At 35.7% G+C, this 17,433-nt stretch overlaps 1 protein-coding gene across 19 annotated transcripts in view; it reads left to right on the top strand.

Annotated features, from left to right (window-relative positions):
• The window catches only part of LOC121892294, a 343,857-nt gene that overhangs the window by 263,234 nt on the left and 63,190 nt on the right, over positions 1 to 17,433 (top strand). For all 19 annotated transcript variants that reach the window (XM_042405250.1, XM_042405255.1, XM_042405271.1 and 16 more), the window contains 14 exons: positions 3,973 to 4,098; positions 4,191 to 4,351; positions 4,584 to 4,671; positions 7,466 to 7,615; positions 10,289 to 10,414; positions 10,507 to 10,661; positions 11,775 to 11,871; positions 12,162 to 12,266; positions 12,363 to 12,458; positions 12,585 to 12,680; positions 14,234 to 14,332; positions 14,990 to 15,085; positions 15,721 to 15,807; positions 17,156 to 17,254. In XM_042405250.1, the coding sequence (XP_042261184.1) occupies positions 3,973 to 4,098; positions 4,191 to 4,351; positions 4,584 to 4,671; positions 7,466 to 7,615; positions 10,289 to 10,414; positions 10,507 to 10,661; positions 11,775 to 11,871; positions 12,162 to 12,266; positions 12,363 to 12,458; positions 12,585 to 12,680; positions 14,234 to 14,332; positions 14,990 to 15,085; positions 15,721 to 15,807; positions 17,156 to 17,254 (1,581 nt within the window). The remainder of the gene's footprint in view (positions 1 to 3,972; positions 4,099 to 4,190; positions 4,352 to 4,583; positions 4,672 to 7,465; positions 7,616 to 10,288; positions 10,415 to 10,506; positions 10,662 to 11,774; positions 11,872 to 12,161; positions 12,267 to 12,362; positions 12,459 to 12,584; positions 12,681 to 14,233; positions 14,333 to 14,989; positions 15,086 to 15,720; positions 15,808 to 17,155; positions 17,255 to 17,433) is intronic.

Raw genomic sequence — 17,433 nt, 5'->3', positions numbered from 1 at the left:
TACTTTTCAGATGGTTTTATTTATAGAATTGCTAGTGGGTCCAGAGAGGTAAAATTATACAATATTTCACTGAAAAGCAAATATGAAGCTAGAAAAAACAAATAAACACAGCAGCAGAACATTTAGTTTCTCTCTTTTCCTTCCTTTCTGACCCTTTGGGGTCACCAGCTACTTATCGTTATTATCATGTTTTTAAATGATTATTTATCAATTTAATTAAAAAAGTAATTCTTCCATTGTTTCTTTTTTTAAGATGTGTGTGTTGTGTCTGGTTGACATGTTTTGCTCCTAGTTATGGAGGTTTTATATGGAGGGTTTAAAGGGCTGAAACTAAATATATAAATACATAAATAATTATATAATGCTTAAATAAATGAATAAATAAATAATTATTTCATAATAATTGTCACCATAAATAAATGAATCACAAATTAAATGAAACATTAAATATAAGTTGAATTTATGTTTATTTATTTATTTATTTATTTATTCACTTGTATATTAATTCATTTATTAGTTTATTCACACTTTTATTTATCTATTTATAATCTTATTTCATCATTTATATATACTTTTATTTATCCATAGCGTAACTTGCTGCAGCAAAACAAACAAATGTGTCAACTTCATCCATCAAAAGTCAGGGGGCGGGTTAAAGACTCTGATTGGTGAATGAACAGTATTACAGACCAGCAGGATCTGAGATCCTGAATACAGCTTCATTCATTTCTGTGTCAGTCGGGTCAATATCATTCCAATTCATTCAGTGAAGCCGTCAATCTGATCTAATAAAGCACAGGAACTGTAATTTGCCTCCATCTGTTCAGCTACAGCCGACATATCTACTATTGTAACACAAGATTTAATTTAAATCTGCACCAGGTGCTGCCATCTTGAATTAGGCAAAAGCAGCAGATTCAAGTTCAACCACCAATCACAGGGCAGAGTCCGCCCCCTGACTGCTGATGGATGAAGTTGACACATCTGTCTGTCTATCTATCATAGCTATATATTTATTCATATATTTAAGAATTTAGTCATATAATTATTTATGTATTTGTATATTTAGTTTCGACCCTTAAAACCCTCCATATCAAAATAGCAGAAGGAAATGTTTTTATTGATTTATTTCTTTTATTCTCTTCCTGCATGTTTGTGTTTTAGAGGCAACAGTAAATCAACAGTTCTGTCTTAAGGAAACTGATCTTCTTTCTTTATGACACTAACTTACAGAGTGACTGAAACATTTAATGAAATATAAATAAAATGACAGCTGCTCAGTCAGAAGTTCGTCATGTATGTGAACCACTTCTTGTTGTTCTGCTGCTTTTATTTCCTCCTTCACTCTCAGCTACAGCTGTCAACAGAAGCCTTTCCTACTTTTTAACTCTCTGAATACATTTATAAATCTATATATACTTTAAAAAAAATGTTTTTATGTTTTTAAATATCAACAGAATCACCGTGAATTTATGTGTCTTACTGCTATTGAAGCCCAACTGAGAACAAGAAGATGATGTTGCTTTACTTTCTATTATGGACCGCAGTGGCAGCCAACAGTAAGTTTTGGATAATTTAAATTGTTTTCACTGTTATAATCTTTTAACTGACATGTTGAGAAAATTATAATATCATGTTATATTTCTGTGCATTGCTTGTGTTATATTTTTTGATTTTAATTTTGTGACGACACCCTCAGGTTAGATAGAGTCTAGTTTCTGTTTACCACATGTACACATTTACATGAACTGTGACAACAGAAATGTATATTTGAAGCCTTTTATAACTGTGAATATTTGGCTGTGAACAGTTTTATAAATCTGGTTTAAGGAATAGTGATGTGATGAGGGGTCATAAGGTATTTGTAAAGAGGTTTTAAAGGGATATTTGTCCCCTAAATTAGAAATAGACTAGAATCAGTGGTGGAAATTAGCTGATGCGCTTGGGTAACACTTAAAGTCCCCTTATTTAGCATTAATAAGATGTATATAAACATTTATAAACAAACATTTAATAAAAGTTCATAACACACTATAATGTAGTTGTAAGTATATTTTAAAAGGACAGGTTCACATTTCAAGTCTGTCTTAAAACAACAGTCAGGAGCCCAAATGAACATGTAAACGTGTTTTTCTTGCTGTAATCATTCCTCCTGTTCATACTGACCATTAGAAGATCCCTTCATAATGCACTTACAATGGAAGTGATGGAGGACAAAATCCACAGTCCTCCTTCTGTGCAAAAATGTATTTAAAAGTTTATCTGAAGCTAATATGAAGCTTCAGCGTCCAAATGAGTCAAATCAAGTAGATATCTTTCAACGTTACAGTCTTTTTAGTGCCAAAGTTCCTCTTTTTGTTACTATACTTCCACCACAGCTCAACAGGGAAACACTGTCTGAGGAAACACAAAGAGGGAATTTTTAGCTAAAAAGACTGTAAATGTGTCAGATATCCACTTGATATGACTAACTCAGACTGATGAAGCCTCATATAAGCTTCACATCAACTTTTAAATGACTGTGTGGACACACTGTGGATTTTGGCCTCCATCACTTACATTGAAAGCACATTTGAAGGATCTTTTAATATCCAGTATGAACAGGAGGAATGATTACAGCGAGGAAAACCTCTTTCACTGTTCATATGGACACATGACTGTTGTTTTAAGACACATTTTGAAAATTGTGAACCTGTCCTTTAAGTGTTTATTAATGTACAGTATTTTTCAGCAATTATAACTTCTCCTATGAAGACATATTTTATATTATTATAACTGTGTTTTACTAAATTGTCTTTATCTGATTACAGTTATGGATCCCACATGAGGAGTTACAATCATTGACAAATACATTAACAAACACTTATATTTGCTAAAAACAACATCATAGTGTGTTGTTATTTTGAGTATTTCTACTTCATGCTCTATTACATTTTAGAGGAAAATATTGTACTTTGTACTTTACTTTTTACTTTTACTAAAACTGGAGCAGGACACACTTGATTAAAGAAAAAATACATTTCAGTAATTAAGCAGAGAAATTTGAATTCACTTGTATTGATTTTATTTTGCAGGAGAACCACTCTATAAGAAAATAGGTGACAAAACTGTTCTCACACCAGCCTCTGTAGTGAAACCCATCACCAGTATAGAGTGGAAACATGGAGCTGATCTTGCCATGGAGTGGTATGGAGACGAGACTTTCTCCTACCGACACTTCAAAGGTACCACTTTAATCTGAATCAAGCTGTTTGGTAGCCAGAGATCAATGATTTTATACATTAATTTGAAGAATTTGACAAATTGAGGTTGAGATTTTGGTTTAAATTAGTGTACTTAAAATTTTCTGTTGTAAATTAATTATATTTTAGGGAATTCTTTTACAGTATTTAATAGGTTTATCCCAGATTTTGGCTAAATTAATGGATTATATTATAATAGAGGGGTTTTGAATGTGTTTTCTGCATGAATTGAGTTTTTTTTAAGGAGTATAACCCATTAAACCTGACAAATTAATACTGACCCTGAATTTTCACCTTTAGTAAAGTATTGAGGCCCTTTAAAGATATACTGTTAAATAAGGTTCACTTTCATGTGTTTTGGTCAGAAAAGCTCTTAAATTGTGCAGATAATCCCCAAATATCTGAATATTTTGCAATCCAAAGATTTATTCATTCATTATCCCCATAAAACCCAATTAAATACCTTAATTACATAATTATCAATGGGTAAATGAATGGAATTAGGGTTATAAAAAAGGGATTTACTTGCTTTTTTGTGGGAAATCAAAACTAGAGATTTTTTGTATGAAAATCAGCTGTTCTACAAACATTTTTAGTGTTTTAAAGTGCATGTTTCTCCAGCTGCCCACTCTTAAATGACCAACACTGGAAATAAGTGGCTCTAGCTGACAACATACTGTAAGACGACTAAAAATCTCTGTTTAGTAGTTAAACCTGTGTGTTTTTGCAGATCGTGGTTCGCTGAACACTTCAACTGGAGCGCTGACGATCACAGGACTGACTCCAGACGACAGCGGCAACTACACAGTAGACATCAACAACAAAGTCACCAGCAAGACTCAACTCCTGGTTATCTGTAAGTGGAGGAATTGTGTATGAAGTTTGTCTTAGTTTATCAAAACGGCCCTAAATTCAAAGGACATATCTTTTTGTTTTGTTTTCTATCAGCTCCTGTCTCTAAACCCACCCTCTCCTTATGGTGTGAACCTGAGATGACCTACTGTGTCCTCACCTGTAATGGCGACACCACAGACACTGAACTGGTCACCTACAGGTGGACGTCAGGTGACACGACGTTGTCTTCAACCAAGGAACACAAAATAACAAAGGTAAACACAGGATAATGATGTTTGTGTGTCTCATCAGTAACAGATAAATCATATTGCAAGAATAAACCAGAATCTAGTTTTTAAATTGATTCACATATTCAGGCATCAGTTGGTGACCAGCTTATTGTTGATAATTTGGACAAACTGTAAAAATACAAAGTGAGATCCTCAAACAATCTGTACATTTGGTTTATGAACTTTCAGCTAATATTGTTTTTCTCCGAATTTTTAGGAAGACAATGAGCTGTGGTTCAGCTGTGCGTTTGAAAACCCAGTCAGCTTCAACAGCAGTGAAATAGTCTTCAACCCCTTCAAGGAAAGTGAGTTATCACACCAACAAATATCTGCTGTAACACATTTAATGTATTAATGCATCTTACTGTCTTTCCTAAACATGACAATTTACACTGTACACATTTACATGAACTGTAGAACCAGGAAATTTATATTTTAAGCCTATCATAACCTTGAATAGTTGACTGTGAACAGTTTTATAAATTTTATAAATCTGGCTTAAGGAATAGTGATGTGATGAGGGGTCATAAGGCAGGTTAAGAGGTTTTAAAGGGATATTTGTCCCCTAAATTAGAAATAGACTAGAATCAGTGGTGTAAATTAGCTGAAGCACTTGGGTAACACTTCAAGTTCCCCTATTTAGCATTAATAAGATGTATATGAACGTTTATAAACATTTAATAAATGTTTATAACACACTATAATGTAGTTGTAAGTATATGTTAAAAGGACGGGTTCACATTTCAAGTCTGTCTTAAAACAACAGTCAGGAGCCCAAATGCTTGCTGTAATTATTCCTCCTGTTCATACTGACCATTAGAAGATCCCTTCATAATGCACTTACAATGGAAGTGATGGAGGACAAAATCCACAGTCCTCCTTCTGTGCAAAAATGTATTTAAAAGTTTATCTGAAGCTAATATGAAGCTTCAGCGTCCAAATGAGTCAAATCAAGTAGATATCTTTCAACGTTACAGTCAATGTAACGTAAATGTGTCAGATATCCACTTGATATGACTAACTCAGACTGCTGAAGCCTCATATAAGCTTCACATCAACTTTTAAATGACTGTGTGGACACACTGTGGATTTTGGCCTCCATCACTTACATTGAAAACACATTTGAAGGATCTTTTAATATCCAGTATGAACAGGAGGAATGATTACAGCGAGGAAAACCTCTAAGAGTGTATAAGTCATGTATTTGATACGTGCATTAATACTTTCTGCTGTGAACCTACACTTTTAGATCTGTGAATGTTTTTAGTGTTCAATCTTTCTAGTATTCAGCACTGCTCTGTTCCTGTATCACATTATAAGCTTTGTGGTACTTTATATATTTCTGTATACTAAGAAAATACATAGAAAACACGTGTAAATCACGTGAAATCTTGTCTGTTTTTGATGAGAACATAAATCTGTTGTCACAATAGAACAATACTATGAATTTGAATTTCACTTTGTTGGTAAAATCACACATCTGAACCACTCCATTGGCTAAAATGAGCTCTTCTTTGTTTAGAAACAATATGTATATGCTAAATGTCTTTAAAGAAGCAGCCTTTACACCACTCAGGGGTTTTTGTTTTTCAAAGCAAATTGTTTTATTGGCATATAAAATTGCCCCCCACCCCTCCGATTTCATCAGGTGGGGGGGACAATGATATAGTTTGATGCAGTATGTTAGTTTTCCTCCTGTCCTCCCCAATTTTTTGAGTCACCAGCCGCCACTGGTGTGGGAGTTGAATGCAGCTCATTTTTGTAGGATACAGCGGAAAGGCCTATATACATACAGTACATTATATACAAACTTTGTATGAAGTTTGGTGTTATTATCATTTATTTTACAATAATTATAGGTCTTATATTTATAATTCAGCAGTGGGGATGACCTATGAGGGGAAGGGAAAAAATGGAGTGAGGGTGACAGTTTAGTAATAAAGTGCTGTATAAAAATGAAATCAAAACTAAAATGTGTAGCTCTGTACTGCAGTTTTTCCTTTATTAGGGCCTGAGCTCCTAGTGGTTCGCTCACACTCTACATTCATAGTATTTTTCTGTGTCCAGCTGCAGTTACTTATTGTCTCTACACACCTGACAGTACACATTTCAATCAAACTTTGACCAGGCCATGTGGGTCAAAAGTCTTTACTTTTCTAAAAACAAACTTGATGAAAATTAGGAAATGTAGGAAATTTGTTTTACACACAAACTCATCAAGAGTTTTCAATTTACTAATTGATATCGGGCCCAAAACTTGCATAATTTTGATGACCCAGGTGTGAGCAAGACAGACATGTCTCACCCTGCAGAAAATTCTCATCCTCACACCGTTGAGATTTGATGTTTCGCCATGACAGAGGAAGTTGCTATAACTTTATTGTAAATGCTCCAGTCTGCACCAAACTTCTCCCGGCCTGAACATGTCTACCTGACAGTATTGCATCAGTGATGCAAACTGGCTGAATAGCGCCCCTTTGAAATTTCAGCGAAGCAGCCCCAGCAGCAGGCAAAATGGTGGACAAAGGAAGTGATGTTTATCTCCTTCTTGCACTGTCTGAAAACAGCCTGAGTCTGAAGACATCTACATGCCCATGACAGAAGCCTTTCCATAGTGTTGCGGCCCGACGTGCACAGAGGCATGAGGGCCTGTTCAACGCTGCTTGCAGCTTTAACAAATGTACAGTATTTGTCAGCAATTATAACTTCTCCTATGAAGACATATTTTATATTATTATAACTGTTTTACTAAATTGTCTTTATCTGATTACAGTTATGGATCCCACATGAGGAGTTACAATCATTAACAAACACTTATATTTGCTAAAAACAACATTATAGTGTGTTAAATGTTAAGTACTGCTGTAAATGCTAAACAGGAGGCTTTAAGTAAAGTTTTACCGCTTGTTATTTTGAGTATTTCTATTTTTTGTTACTTTATGCTCCACTACATTTTAAAGGAAAATAATGTACTTTGTACTTTACTTTTTACTTAGTTTTTACTAAAACTAGAGCAGGACACACTTGATTAAAGAAAAAATACTTTTCAGTAATTAAACAGAGAAATTTGCATTCACTTGTATTTCATTTATTTTGCAGATGAACCGCTCTACAAGAAAATAGGTGATGAAGCTGTTCTCACATCAGACTCTGTACTGAATCCCATCACCAGCATAGTGTGGAAACATGGACCCAATACTGCCATGGAGTGGTATGGAGGCGAGACTACTGCCTACCGCCACTTCAAAGGTACCACTTTGATCTAAATCAAGCTGTTTGGTAGCCAGAGATCAATGATTTACACATTAGTTTGGAGTTTTTAATACATTTAGGTTGAGATACAGAATTCCGATACAGTATTTGATAGGTTTATCCCAGATTTTGGCTAAATTAATTAATTGTATTACAATACAGTATTTTAATTTATATTCTGCATGGATTGAGTTTTTTTAAGAAGCACAAGCCATTAAGTTTGACAAATACAATTACTGTAATGTAATCCTTTAATTTACACCTTTAAATTAAAATATTGAGGCCCATTAAAGGTATACTGTTAAGTAAGGTTCACTTTCATGTGTTTTGTTGAAAAAAGTCCTTTAATTGTGCAGATATCACCCAAATATCTGAATATGTTGCAATCTATAGCTTAATTCATTCACTATCCCTGTGAAACCCAATTAAATACCTTAATTACATAATAATCAATGAGTAAATGGATGGAATTAGGGTTACTAGTGCAGTGCCTGTTCAAAATGTGCATGTTCGGAACGGGTTGATTTCTAAATACCTAGAGAGAGTTGTTCCTGTCCCCTAAACCCCTCTCATACAGACTATCGGTAGATGCTACAGTTTACCGATGCTCCCTAAATGCCTCACACAGGCTATCAGTAGTTGCTATAATTTACTCATGTTCCCTAAACGCCTCACATGCAGCCTATTGGTAGACACTACAATTTACTGATGCTCCCTAAACACCTCACACGCAGAATATCTGGAGACTGAAGTTGGTCAGATGAACTGTAGTAATCATTCAAAACGTGCCTGAGACATCCTGCACTATGTCCTGAACTTACATGCCAAGATTCATTCACAGTAATGTTGCACAGGTCAATAGTAGAGTTTAAGGGTCCTATCTTATGCCCGGTGCAAAGCAGCACCAAACGCGACGCTCGTGTCTTTGCTAGTTGTCATTTTCCCGTCCAGCGCTGACGTTGTTTTAACAGCAAATGCACTTGCACCCATCTTAGCACCCATGGGCGTGTTGGTCCTAAAATAAGGTGTGGTCAGGTGCATTGACCAACAAAAACCTGGTCTGAAGTCAATGGTGCAGTGTTTCACTGTTATTTTAAGTGTTATCAGGATAGTAATATGCGCCTACAGGCGGGTGCACAATGTACACTCTGCTTGTTACACACATGGACGCGCAGCAGCACATAAACATGCAAAAGATAACAAATAAAAGGATTACAATGTGAAAGATTTTTATTGTGTACATCAACATATTTTAAAAAATACATGATACTGGCAGAATATTTATCAGAATTAGCTAATCACAGTAATGACAGATGAAATTGTCTAATTGTTTGACTAAATGGTGGCAATACATGGAGGTATTTAAACAGATCTGTCAGGTTGAAGGTGTCTGTCAAGACCCAGCAAACAGAAATCAACAACAGATCAAACACAGATCAACTTTCCTGCTTCATCAATATGTGATGACATGAGGAACACATAAGGAAATAAATGAGGTGAAAACAATGATTCAACTAAAGAAGGAAATAAATCTGGACAGCTTCTAGCTGCTGCCAGCAGCAGGATCAGAACCTTAGAAAGTCCTGACAACTGTGTATGATGATTTTTTACATGATTAAAATGATTTAATTTCTGAAGAATATTTAACAAATATTCTTTAACATTTTTGAGATTACAGTGATCAGGTTTCCAAACTTTCAGCAGTTAAAACCCTGCTGATTTGACCTTTTACTCCATGACTGAACAAAACGAGTTTAAAGAAACCAAAGCTGTAACTAAAACAATAAACCTTTCAAAAAACAAACTTTGCTTTTGAAATTTAAAGTGGTTGTCTGGGGCCATGGGAGGGTCCATGAGCAGCAGGGGTCAGTGTGCTCGTTATGGATCGTGCACTTTCACTTCACGCACAAGCAGATCCGTTTCCTCTGCAGCAAATGCGCCATTATAATAGCAATCCGCCGAGCTGCAAGTGCACTGGGCTTTTAAAGGGAATTAGAGATTACACTCTGATTGGTTTATAGCATGTCAAAACCAAAACACACTCATGATTAATTAAGAGACTAGTACAACCCTTTTGAACCATGTGCCTGGCGCTGCAACAGTTTTTCCACCATTAAACTAGCAAAGGTGGATTTGGACACACCCTAAATGCAACTGTGCCATGCGCTTCAGATTGTGCGCTTAGAACATTAAAATAGGGCCCTAAGTCTCTTAAACATTTTCAAGTCATTATCACTACTGATGTAATACCACCTCCGACCACAATGTGGGTTGCAATGGCAGAGTGGTGCTGTCCGTATTTCTGCTCGTTGACTCCATGGGCAGAAGAAGAAGCGAATCAACGTTATCAGCATTATTTATGAGGTATTTTTTTATATATTTCTCGTGAAGGACAAACCCACATACAGACAGACAGACAGACAGAGATTCCTTGCCTTATATAGAGAGAAAAAAAGGGATTCACTTGCTATTTCTGTGGGAAATCAAAAAGACTTTTTATGTATGAAAATCAGCTGTTCTACAAACATTTTTAGTGTTTTTTAAAGTGCATATTTCTCCAGCTGCCCACTCTTAAATGACCAACACTGGAAATAAGTGACTCTAGCTGACAACATACTGTAAGATGACTAAAAGTCCCTGTTTAGAAGATAACCCTGTGCATTTTTGCAGATCGTAGTATGCTGAACATTTCAAATGGAGCGCTGATGATCACAGGACTGACTCCAGACGACAGCGGCAACTACACAGTAGAGATCAACAACAAAGTCACCAGCAAGACTGAACTCCTGGTTATCTGTAAGTGGAGGAATTGTGTATGAAGTTTGTCTTAGTTTATCAAAACGGCCCTAAATTCAAAGGAAATGTCTTTTTGTTTTGTTTTCTATCAGCTCTTGTCTCTAAACCCACCCTCTCCGAATGGTGTACTGGGACCTACTGTGTCTTCACCTGTAATGGCAACACCACAGGCGCTGAACCAGTCACCTACTGGTGGACATCAGGTGACACGACGTGGTCTTCAACCAAGGAGCAGAAAATAACAATGGTATGCACAGGATAATGATGTTTGTGTGTCTCATCAGTAACAGATAAATCATGTTGAAAGAATAAACCAGAATCTAGTCTTTAAATTGATTCACATATTCAGGCATCAGTTGGTGACCAGCTGAGGCAGAATCCAGGCTGTGCAGTTTAGGATATTTAGACAGTTTAGAATATTTCTGAAATTAGCTTTAACTATATCTGGTATATTAAATATGTTTTGCATTGTCCCTGGCAAATAAACAATATATAATTAAACAAACTGAACAGCAACATGAACAAACCTGCAGAAAATAAAGATTTCAGACCATGGAAAGGGCCAGACTTGTCTCTGTAAAGTCATAAAAAGTGACAACAAGAGCTGCATTTGGATACAAGGTTGGACATTTTTATTTGTATTCAATTAACAGGCAACTGTTGAGATAATCTAATATTTTATATGAATATCGTAGTTTCACAAAACATTCAAAGATATTTCGTTACAAGTTTAAACCTTCAGTGTTCAGACATTTTTAAAACTCTGAATATCTCCACAAGTGTCATGGCAAATAGTAATAAAGCATCACATTAATTAATTTGTAAATTAATTTATTAATTCCTGTATTTATTGTACAATTAGATATTAATAAATTTATTTAATTATTTAATTATTACTATTTATGTGACACAAATTCAAAAAGTCCTCTATACACTCTAGTGTATAGAGGACTTTTTGAATTTTTGAATTTTTTTTTTGTTTCCCATACTTTGCATGCAACAAAAATGTGATATTAGAAAACTTGACAGGTTTCTCTGTTAATTACTTTATAGCTATTTGTGATCCATAGAAAAATTCAAAAAAATTCCCAAATAAGGTTTTAGTATTCTACCAAAGCATACTAGTATACTGTAATTTATACTGGATAATTCAATATTGCAGATGTGCTAAATAGTGGATTACAGCGTATATAGTGAAAAGCTGATGACTAAATGACTAAGTAGCCACATCACTGTGTTGTCTCTGATGTTATTGTTGGTAATCTGGACATACTGTAAAAAGACAAAGTGAGCTCCTCAAAAGATTTGTATGTTTAGTTTATGAGCTTTCAGCTAATAATGTTTTTCTCCTAATTTCTAGATGGAAAAGGAGCTGTGGTTCAGCTGGTTCAGCTGTGCGTTTGAAAACCCAGTCAGCAACATCATCAACAGTGAAGAAGTCTTCAATCCCTTTATAAGTGAGTTATCACACCAACAAATATCTGCTGTAACACATTAAATATATTAATGCATCTTACTGTTTTTACTAAACATGACAATGTACTCAATGTCCTCATAGGAGTTACAAAACATGTTCTAACAGCATTAAATAAGTAAATGATGAGCTTTGAGTTCATTATTTTTCTGTATTGGGTCACCTCAGAGTGCATTATCAAAGATGGGATCAGCTAACGACATTAGAATACAATACAGTGTCCTTGTAAACCATTTGTTGTTTTTAATTATTTATTCTTTCATTTTTTTGTAGGGAATCAGCTCATCTTCATGGCAATATTATTACTGGTTGTCTGCATCATCATCATCACTTTCAGACGCAAAGGCGTCATCAATTTCAGTTGCGAATGGATAAAAGGTAAGAAGTCACAAAATATTGTATTTATTTTGATGCACTAAATAAACTATTTATACCATTTGTTGTTTTAATTGTTTATTCTTTCATTTTTTGTAGAGCTTCTGAAATGGATGTTCATCTACATGTTAGTATGTATTCTGGTTGTGTTCAACATCACCCTTATCTTCGATTCAAACTACGAAGGCAGAAAAGGTAAGAAGCCTCACCCACCTCAGAGTGCATTATCAAAGATGGGATCAGCTAACGACATTAGAATACAATACAGTGTCCTTGTAAACCATTTGTTGTTTTAATTAATTATTCTTTCATTTTTTGTAGAGGTTCTGACAAGGATGTTCATCATGATAGCAGTATTTGGAGTGATTCTGGTTGGGTTCATCATCATCTTCATCTGTATTCTATACAAAGCCGGATGTAAGAAGTCACAAAATATTTTATTTATTTATTTTGGTCTGCTATAAATCAAATCTTTGACTTGAATTTACATTCTTTATATTTCTTTAGGTGTGGTATGTTAATATTTCTGTAAATTTGACTGATAATGTTAATCTAGTTGTGCATCATACATATTCAAGTTCTTTCAAGAGTGTGATTCTACCAACAATATTAGTCCTGATGATGTATTTTCATGCTAAGAGACAGGAAGTTTCTATCCTCATGCAAACATTCACAACCACAACCAACACCAAGAGATTCTCTCCAGATGTTTCATGAATCTGCATAAAAGGATGTTTCAGGGTCGACTTGTTGTTTTAGTGGTTAAAGCTCATAACAAATACAAACACAAACTGCAACATTGCTACTATTATGCACTATTAAGTAGGGATGCACAATATTATCGGCACATCATCGGTATCGGCCGATATAAGCTAAAATGAATATTTTCTGCCGATTATGAGAGGCCGATTTGTTGCCATCTCCTCTGCCGCCTGACTGTGCTTCCCTCCACGGATTGTTTCACCCTGACAGTCCCGGTGCTTCCTCCGCAGGCTCCACTTCACTCAGCTGCCCGTCAGACCCGCTGCTTCTTCTAGCGCAGGCTAGCTGGCTGTGCTTCCCTCCGGTCATGCTGCGACTAATGCTCCGCTAGCCTCCCAGCTAACGTTAGCCCCGGCGCTCCATGCGGATCCGACTGGAGCACCGAGCCCCGGTTTGTTATTCAGGTTAAAGTTGGAAGGAGCAGCGGGTCTGACGGGCAGCTTGAATGGAGTGGAGCCTGCGGAGGAAGCACCGGGACCGTCAAGATAAAATAGTCCGCGGAGGAGCTGCTTAGTCGGATGCACAGATAGGAAACATCTTGGCTGACAGGATATACCACTCTGTTTGGGGGGAAAAAAATCTTCTTTTCGGTTTATAACGGCTGTTGGCAACCAGCGTATTAGGTGCATTACTGCCACCTTCTGCTCCGGAGTGTGGACCAGAGATTAAACCCTACACATTAATCCTGTCTGTCGAATAAACTCAAAGAAAACTCTTCTGCTCCACCAACTTGGCAAGTTCATTAAAGTTTTAACGCTGAGCTCCTGAACTCCAGTCTTCCTAAGTTCTTCCTTCATATATTGTCTTTCTTGATCATACTTAGTACAATCTATGATTGCATGCATAATAGTCTCCTCAGCCAGCTGGAAAAAAATATGTGCATATATCGGTATCGGCATCAGAAATCGGCCACAATGAGTTGGAAATATCGGCATATTGGATATCAGCAAAATATCCAATATCGTGCATCCCTACTATAAATGCATCTTACTGTTTTTCCTAAACATGACAATGTACTCAATGCCCTCATAGGAGTTACAAATCATGTTCTAACAGGCATTAAATGACTAAATGACGAGCTTTGAGTTTATTATTTTTCTGTATTGGGTCACCTCAAAGTGCATTATCAAAGATGGGATCAGCTAATGACATTGGAATACAATACAGTGTCCTTGTAAACCATTTGTTTTAATTATGTATTCTTTTAGATTCTACCGGCAGTCTGAGATGGATGTCCATCTTAATACCAGTATTATTTCTGGATATATTCAACATCATCATCAATTTAATATATGAAGGCATAAAAGGTAAGAAGTCACAAAATATTATATTTATTTTGATGCACTAAATAAACTGTATTTTGGTGGTTTGATATAAATCAAAGCTTTGACTTGAATTTACATTCTTTATATTTCTTTAGGTGTGGTATATTAATATTTCTGTAAATTTAACTGATAATGTTAATCTAGTTGTGCATCATACATATTCAAGTTCTTTCAAGAGTGTGATTCTACCAACAATATTAGTCCTGATGATGTATTTTCATGCTAAGAGACAGGAAGTTTCTATCCTCATGCAAACATCCACAACCACAACCAACACCAAGAGATTCTCTCCAGATGTTTGATGAATCTGCATAAAAGGATGTTTCAGGGGCGACTTGTTGTCTTAGTGGTTAAAGTTCATAACAAATAACTGCAACATCACTACTATTATGCACTATTAATGCATCTTACTGTTTTTACTGATCATGACAATGTACTCAATGTCCTCATAGGAGTTACAAAACATGTTCTAACAGCATTAAATGACTAAATGATGAGCTTTGAGTTCATTATTTTTCTGTATTGTTTCACCTCAGAGTGCATTATCAAAGATGGGATCAGCTAACGACATTGGAATACAATACAGTGTCCTTGTAAACTATTTGTTGTTTCAATTATTTATTCTTTCATTTTTTGTAGTGGATCTGACATGGATTTACATCCTGATAGCAGTATTTGGAGTGATTCTGCTTGGGTTCATCATCAGCATCTATTTAACAGTCAAGTGCGGAAAGTGTAAGAAGTCACAAAATATTTTATTCATTTATTTTGATCTGATTTAAATCAAATCTTTGACTTGAATTTACATTCTTTATATTTCTTTAGGTGTGGTATATTAATATTTATGTAAATTTAACTGATAATGTTAATCTAGTTGTGCATCATACATATTCAAGTTCTTTCAAGAGTGTGATTCTACCAACAATATTAGTCCTGATGATGTATTTTCATGCTAAGAGACAGGAAGTTTCTATCCTCATGCAAACATCCACAACCACAACCAACACCAAGAGATTCTCTCCAGATGTTTGATGAATCTGCATAAAAGGATGTTTCAGGGTCGACTTGTTGTCTTTGTGGTTAAAGCTCATAACAAATAACTGCAACATCACTACTATTATGCACTATTAATGCATCTTACTGTTTTTACTAAACATGACAATGTACTCAATGTCCTCATAGGAGTTACAAAACATGCTCTAACAGGCGTTAAATGACTATATGACGGGCTTTGAGTTTATTATTTTTCTGTATTGGGTCACCTCAGAGTGCATTATCAAAGATGGGATCAGCTAACGACATTAGAATACAATACAGTGTCCTTGTAAACCATTTGTTGTTTTAATCATTTATTCTTTCATTTTTTGTAGGGTATTTCATATGGAATGTCATGTACATGGCGACTTGTATCGCGGGTTTGTTCAACATCATCATTTTAATGTACAGAGCCATAAATGGTAAGAAGTCAAAAATATTGTATGTACTTTGATGCACTAAATATACTGTATTTTGGTGGTCTAATATAAATCTATATGAATTTGACTGATAATGTTAATCTAGTTGTGCATCATACATATTCAAGTTCTTTCAAGAGTGTGATTCTACCAACAATATTAGTCCTGATGATGTATTTTCATGCTAAGAGACAGGAAGTTTCTATCCTCATGCAAACATCCACAACCACAACCAATACCAAGAGATTCAATCAATCAATCAATCAATCAATTCAATCAATTTTTATTTATATAGCGCCAAATCACAACAAAAGTCATCTCAAGGCACTTTTCACATAGAGCAGGTCAAGACCGTACTCTTTAATTTACAGAGACTCAACAATTCCCCCATGATCAAGCACTTGGCGACAGCTGTAAGGAAAAACTCCCCTTTAACGGGTAGAAACCTCAAGCAGAATCCGGCTCTTGGTGGGCGGCCATCTGCTTTGACCGGTTGGGTTGAGAGAGAGAGAAAGAAAGAGGGAAGGGGGGGGTTTCCTGCAAGATGAGTAAGCACAAAAAAACTCTGGGGAAGAAGCAAAGTTAGTGACATGCATTGATGTTACATGAATGCATACAGATGGAGAGGAGGAGGAGGAGGAGGGAGCTCAGTGCATCATGGGAAGTCCCCCAGCAGTCTAGGCCTATAGCAGCATAACTGAGGGCTGATCCAAGGCAAGCCTGGATCAGCTATAACTATAAGCTTTATCAAAAAGGAAAGTTTTAAGCCTACTCTTAAACATAGAGAGGGTGTCTGCACCCCGGACCGAAGCTGGAAGATGGTTCCACAGGAGAGAAGCCTGATAACTGAAGGCTCTGCCTCCCATTCTACTTTTAAAGACTGTAGGAACCACCAGTAAGCCTGCATACTGGGAGCACAGTGTTCTAGTGGGACAATACGGTACTATGAGCTCTTCAAGATGTGATGGTGCCTGACCATTAAGGGCTTTGTAAGTTAGATTTTAAATTCTATTCTAGATTTTACAAAACATCTCTCCAGATGTTTCATGAATCTGCATAAAAGGATGTTTCAGAGGCGACTTGTTGTCTTAGTGGTTAAAGCTCATAACAAATAACTGCAACATCACTACTATTATGCACTATTAATGCATCTTACTGTTTTTCCTAAACATGACAATGTGCTCAATGTCTCATTAAATGACTAAATGACGAGCTTTGAGTTCATTATTTTTCTGTATTGGGTCACTTCAGAGTGCATTATCAAAGATGTGATCAGCTAACGACATTAGAATACAATACAGTGTCCTTAAACCATTTGTTGTTTTAATTATTTATTCTTTCATTTTTGTAGGGGGTCTGACATGGATGATCATCGTAACAGCAATACTTGGAGTGATTCTGGTTGGGTTCATCATCGCCATCATCTATTTAATATACGAAGACAGAAAACGTAAGAAGTAGGAGTTACAAAACATGCTCTAACAGGCATTAAATGACTAAATGACGAGCTTTGAGTTCATTATTTTTCTGTATTGGGTCACCTCAGAGTGCATTATCAAAGATGGGATCAACTAACAGCATTGGAATACAATACAGTGTCCTTGTAAACTATTTGTTGTTTTAATTATT

Source organism: Thunnus maccoyii, chromosome 24 (genome assembly GCF_910596095.1).
Source record: "Thunnus maccoyii chromosome 24, fThuMac1.1, whole genome shotgun sequence".
Taxonomy (NCBI): domain Eukaryota; kingdom Metazoa; phylum Chordata; class Actinopteri; order Scombriformes; family Scombridae; genus Thunnus; species Thunnus maccoyii.
Note: the sequence above shows the minus strand (reverse complement) of the source record. Positions and strands in the feature narration are given on the sequence as shown.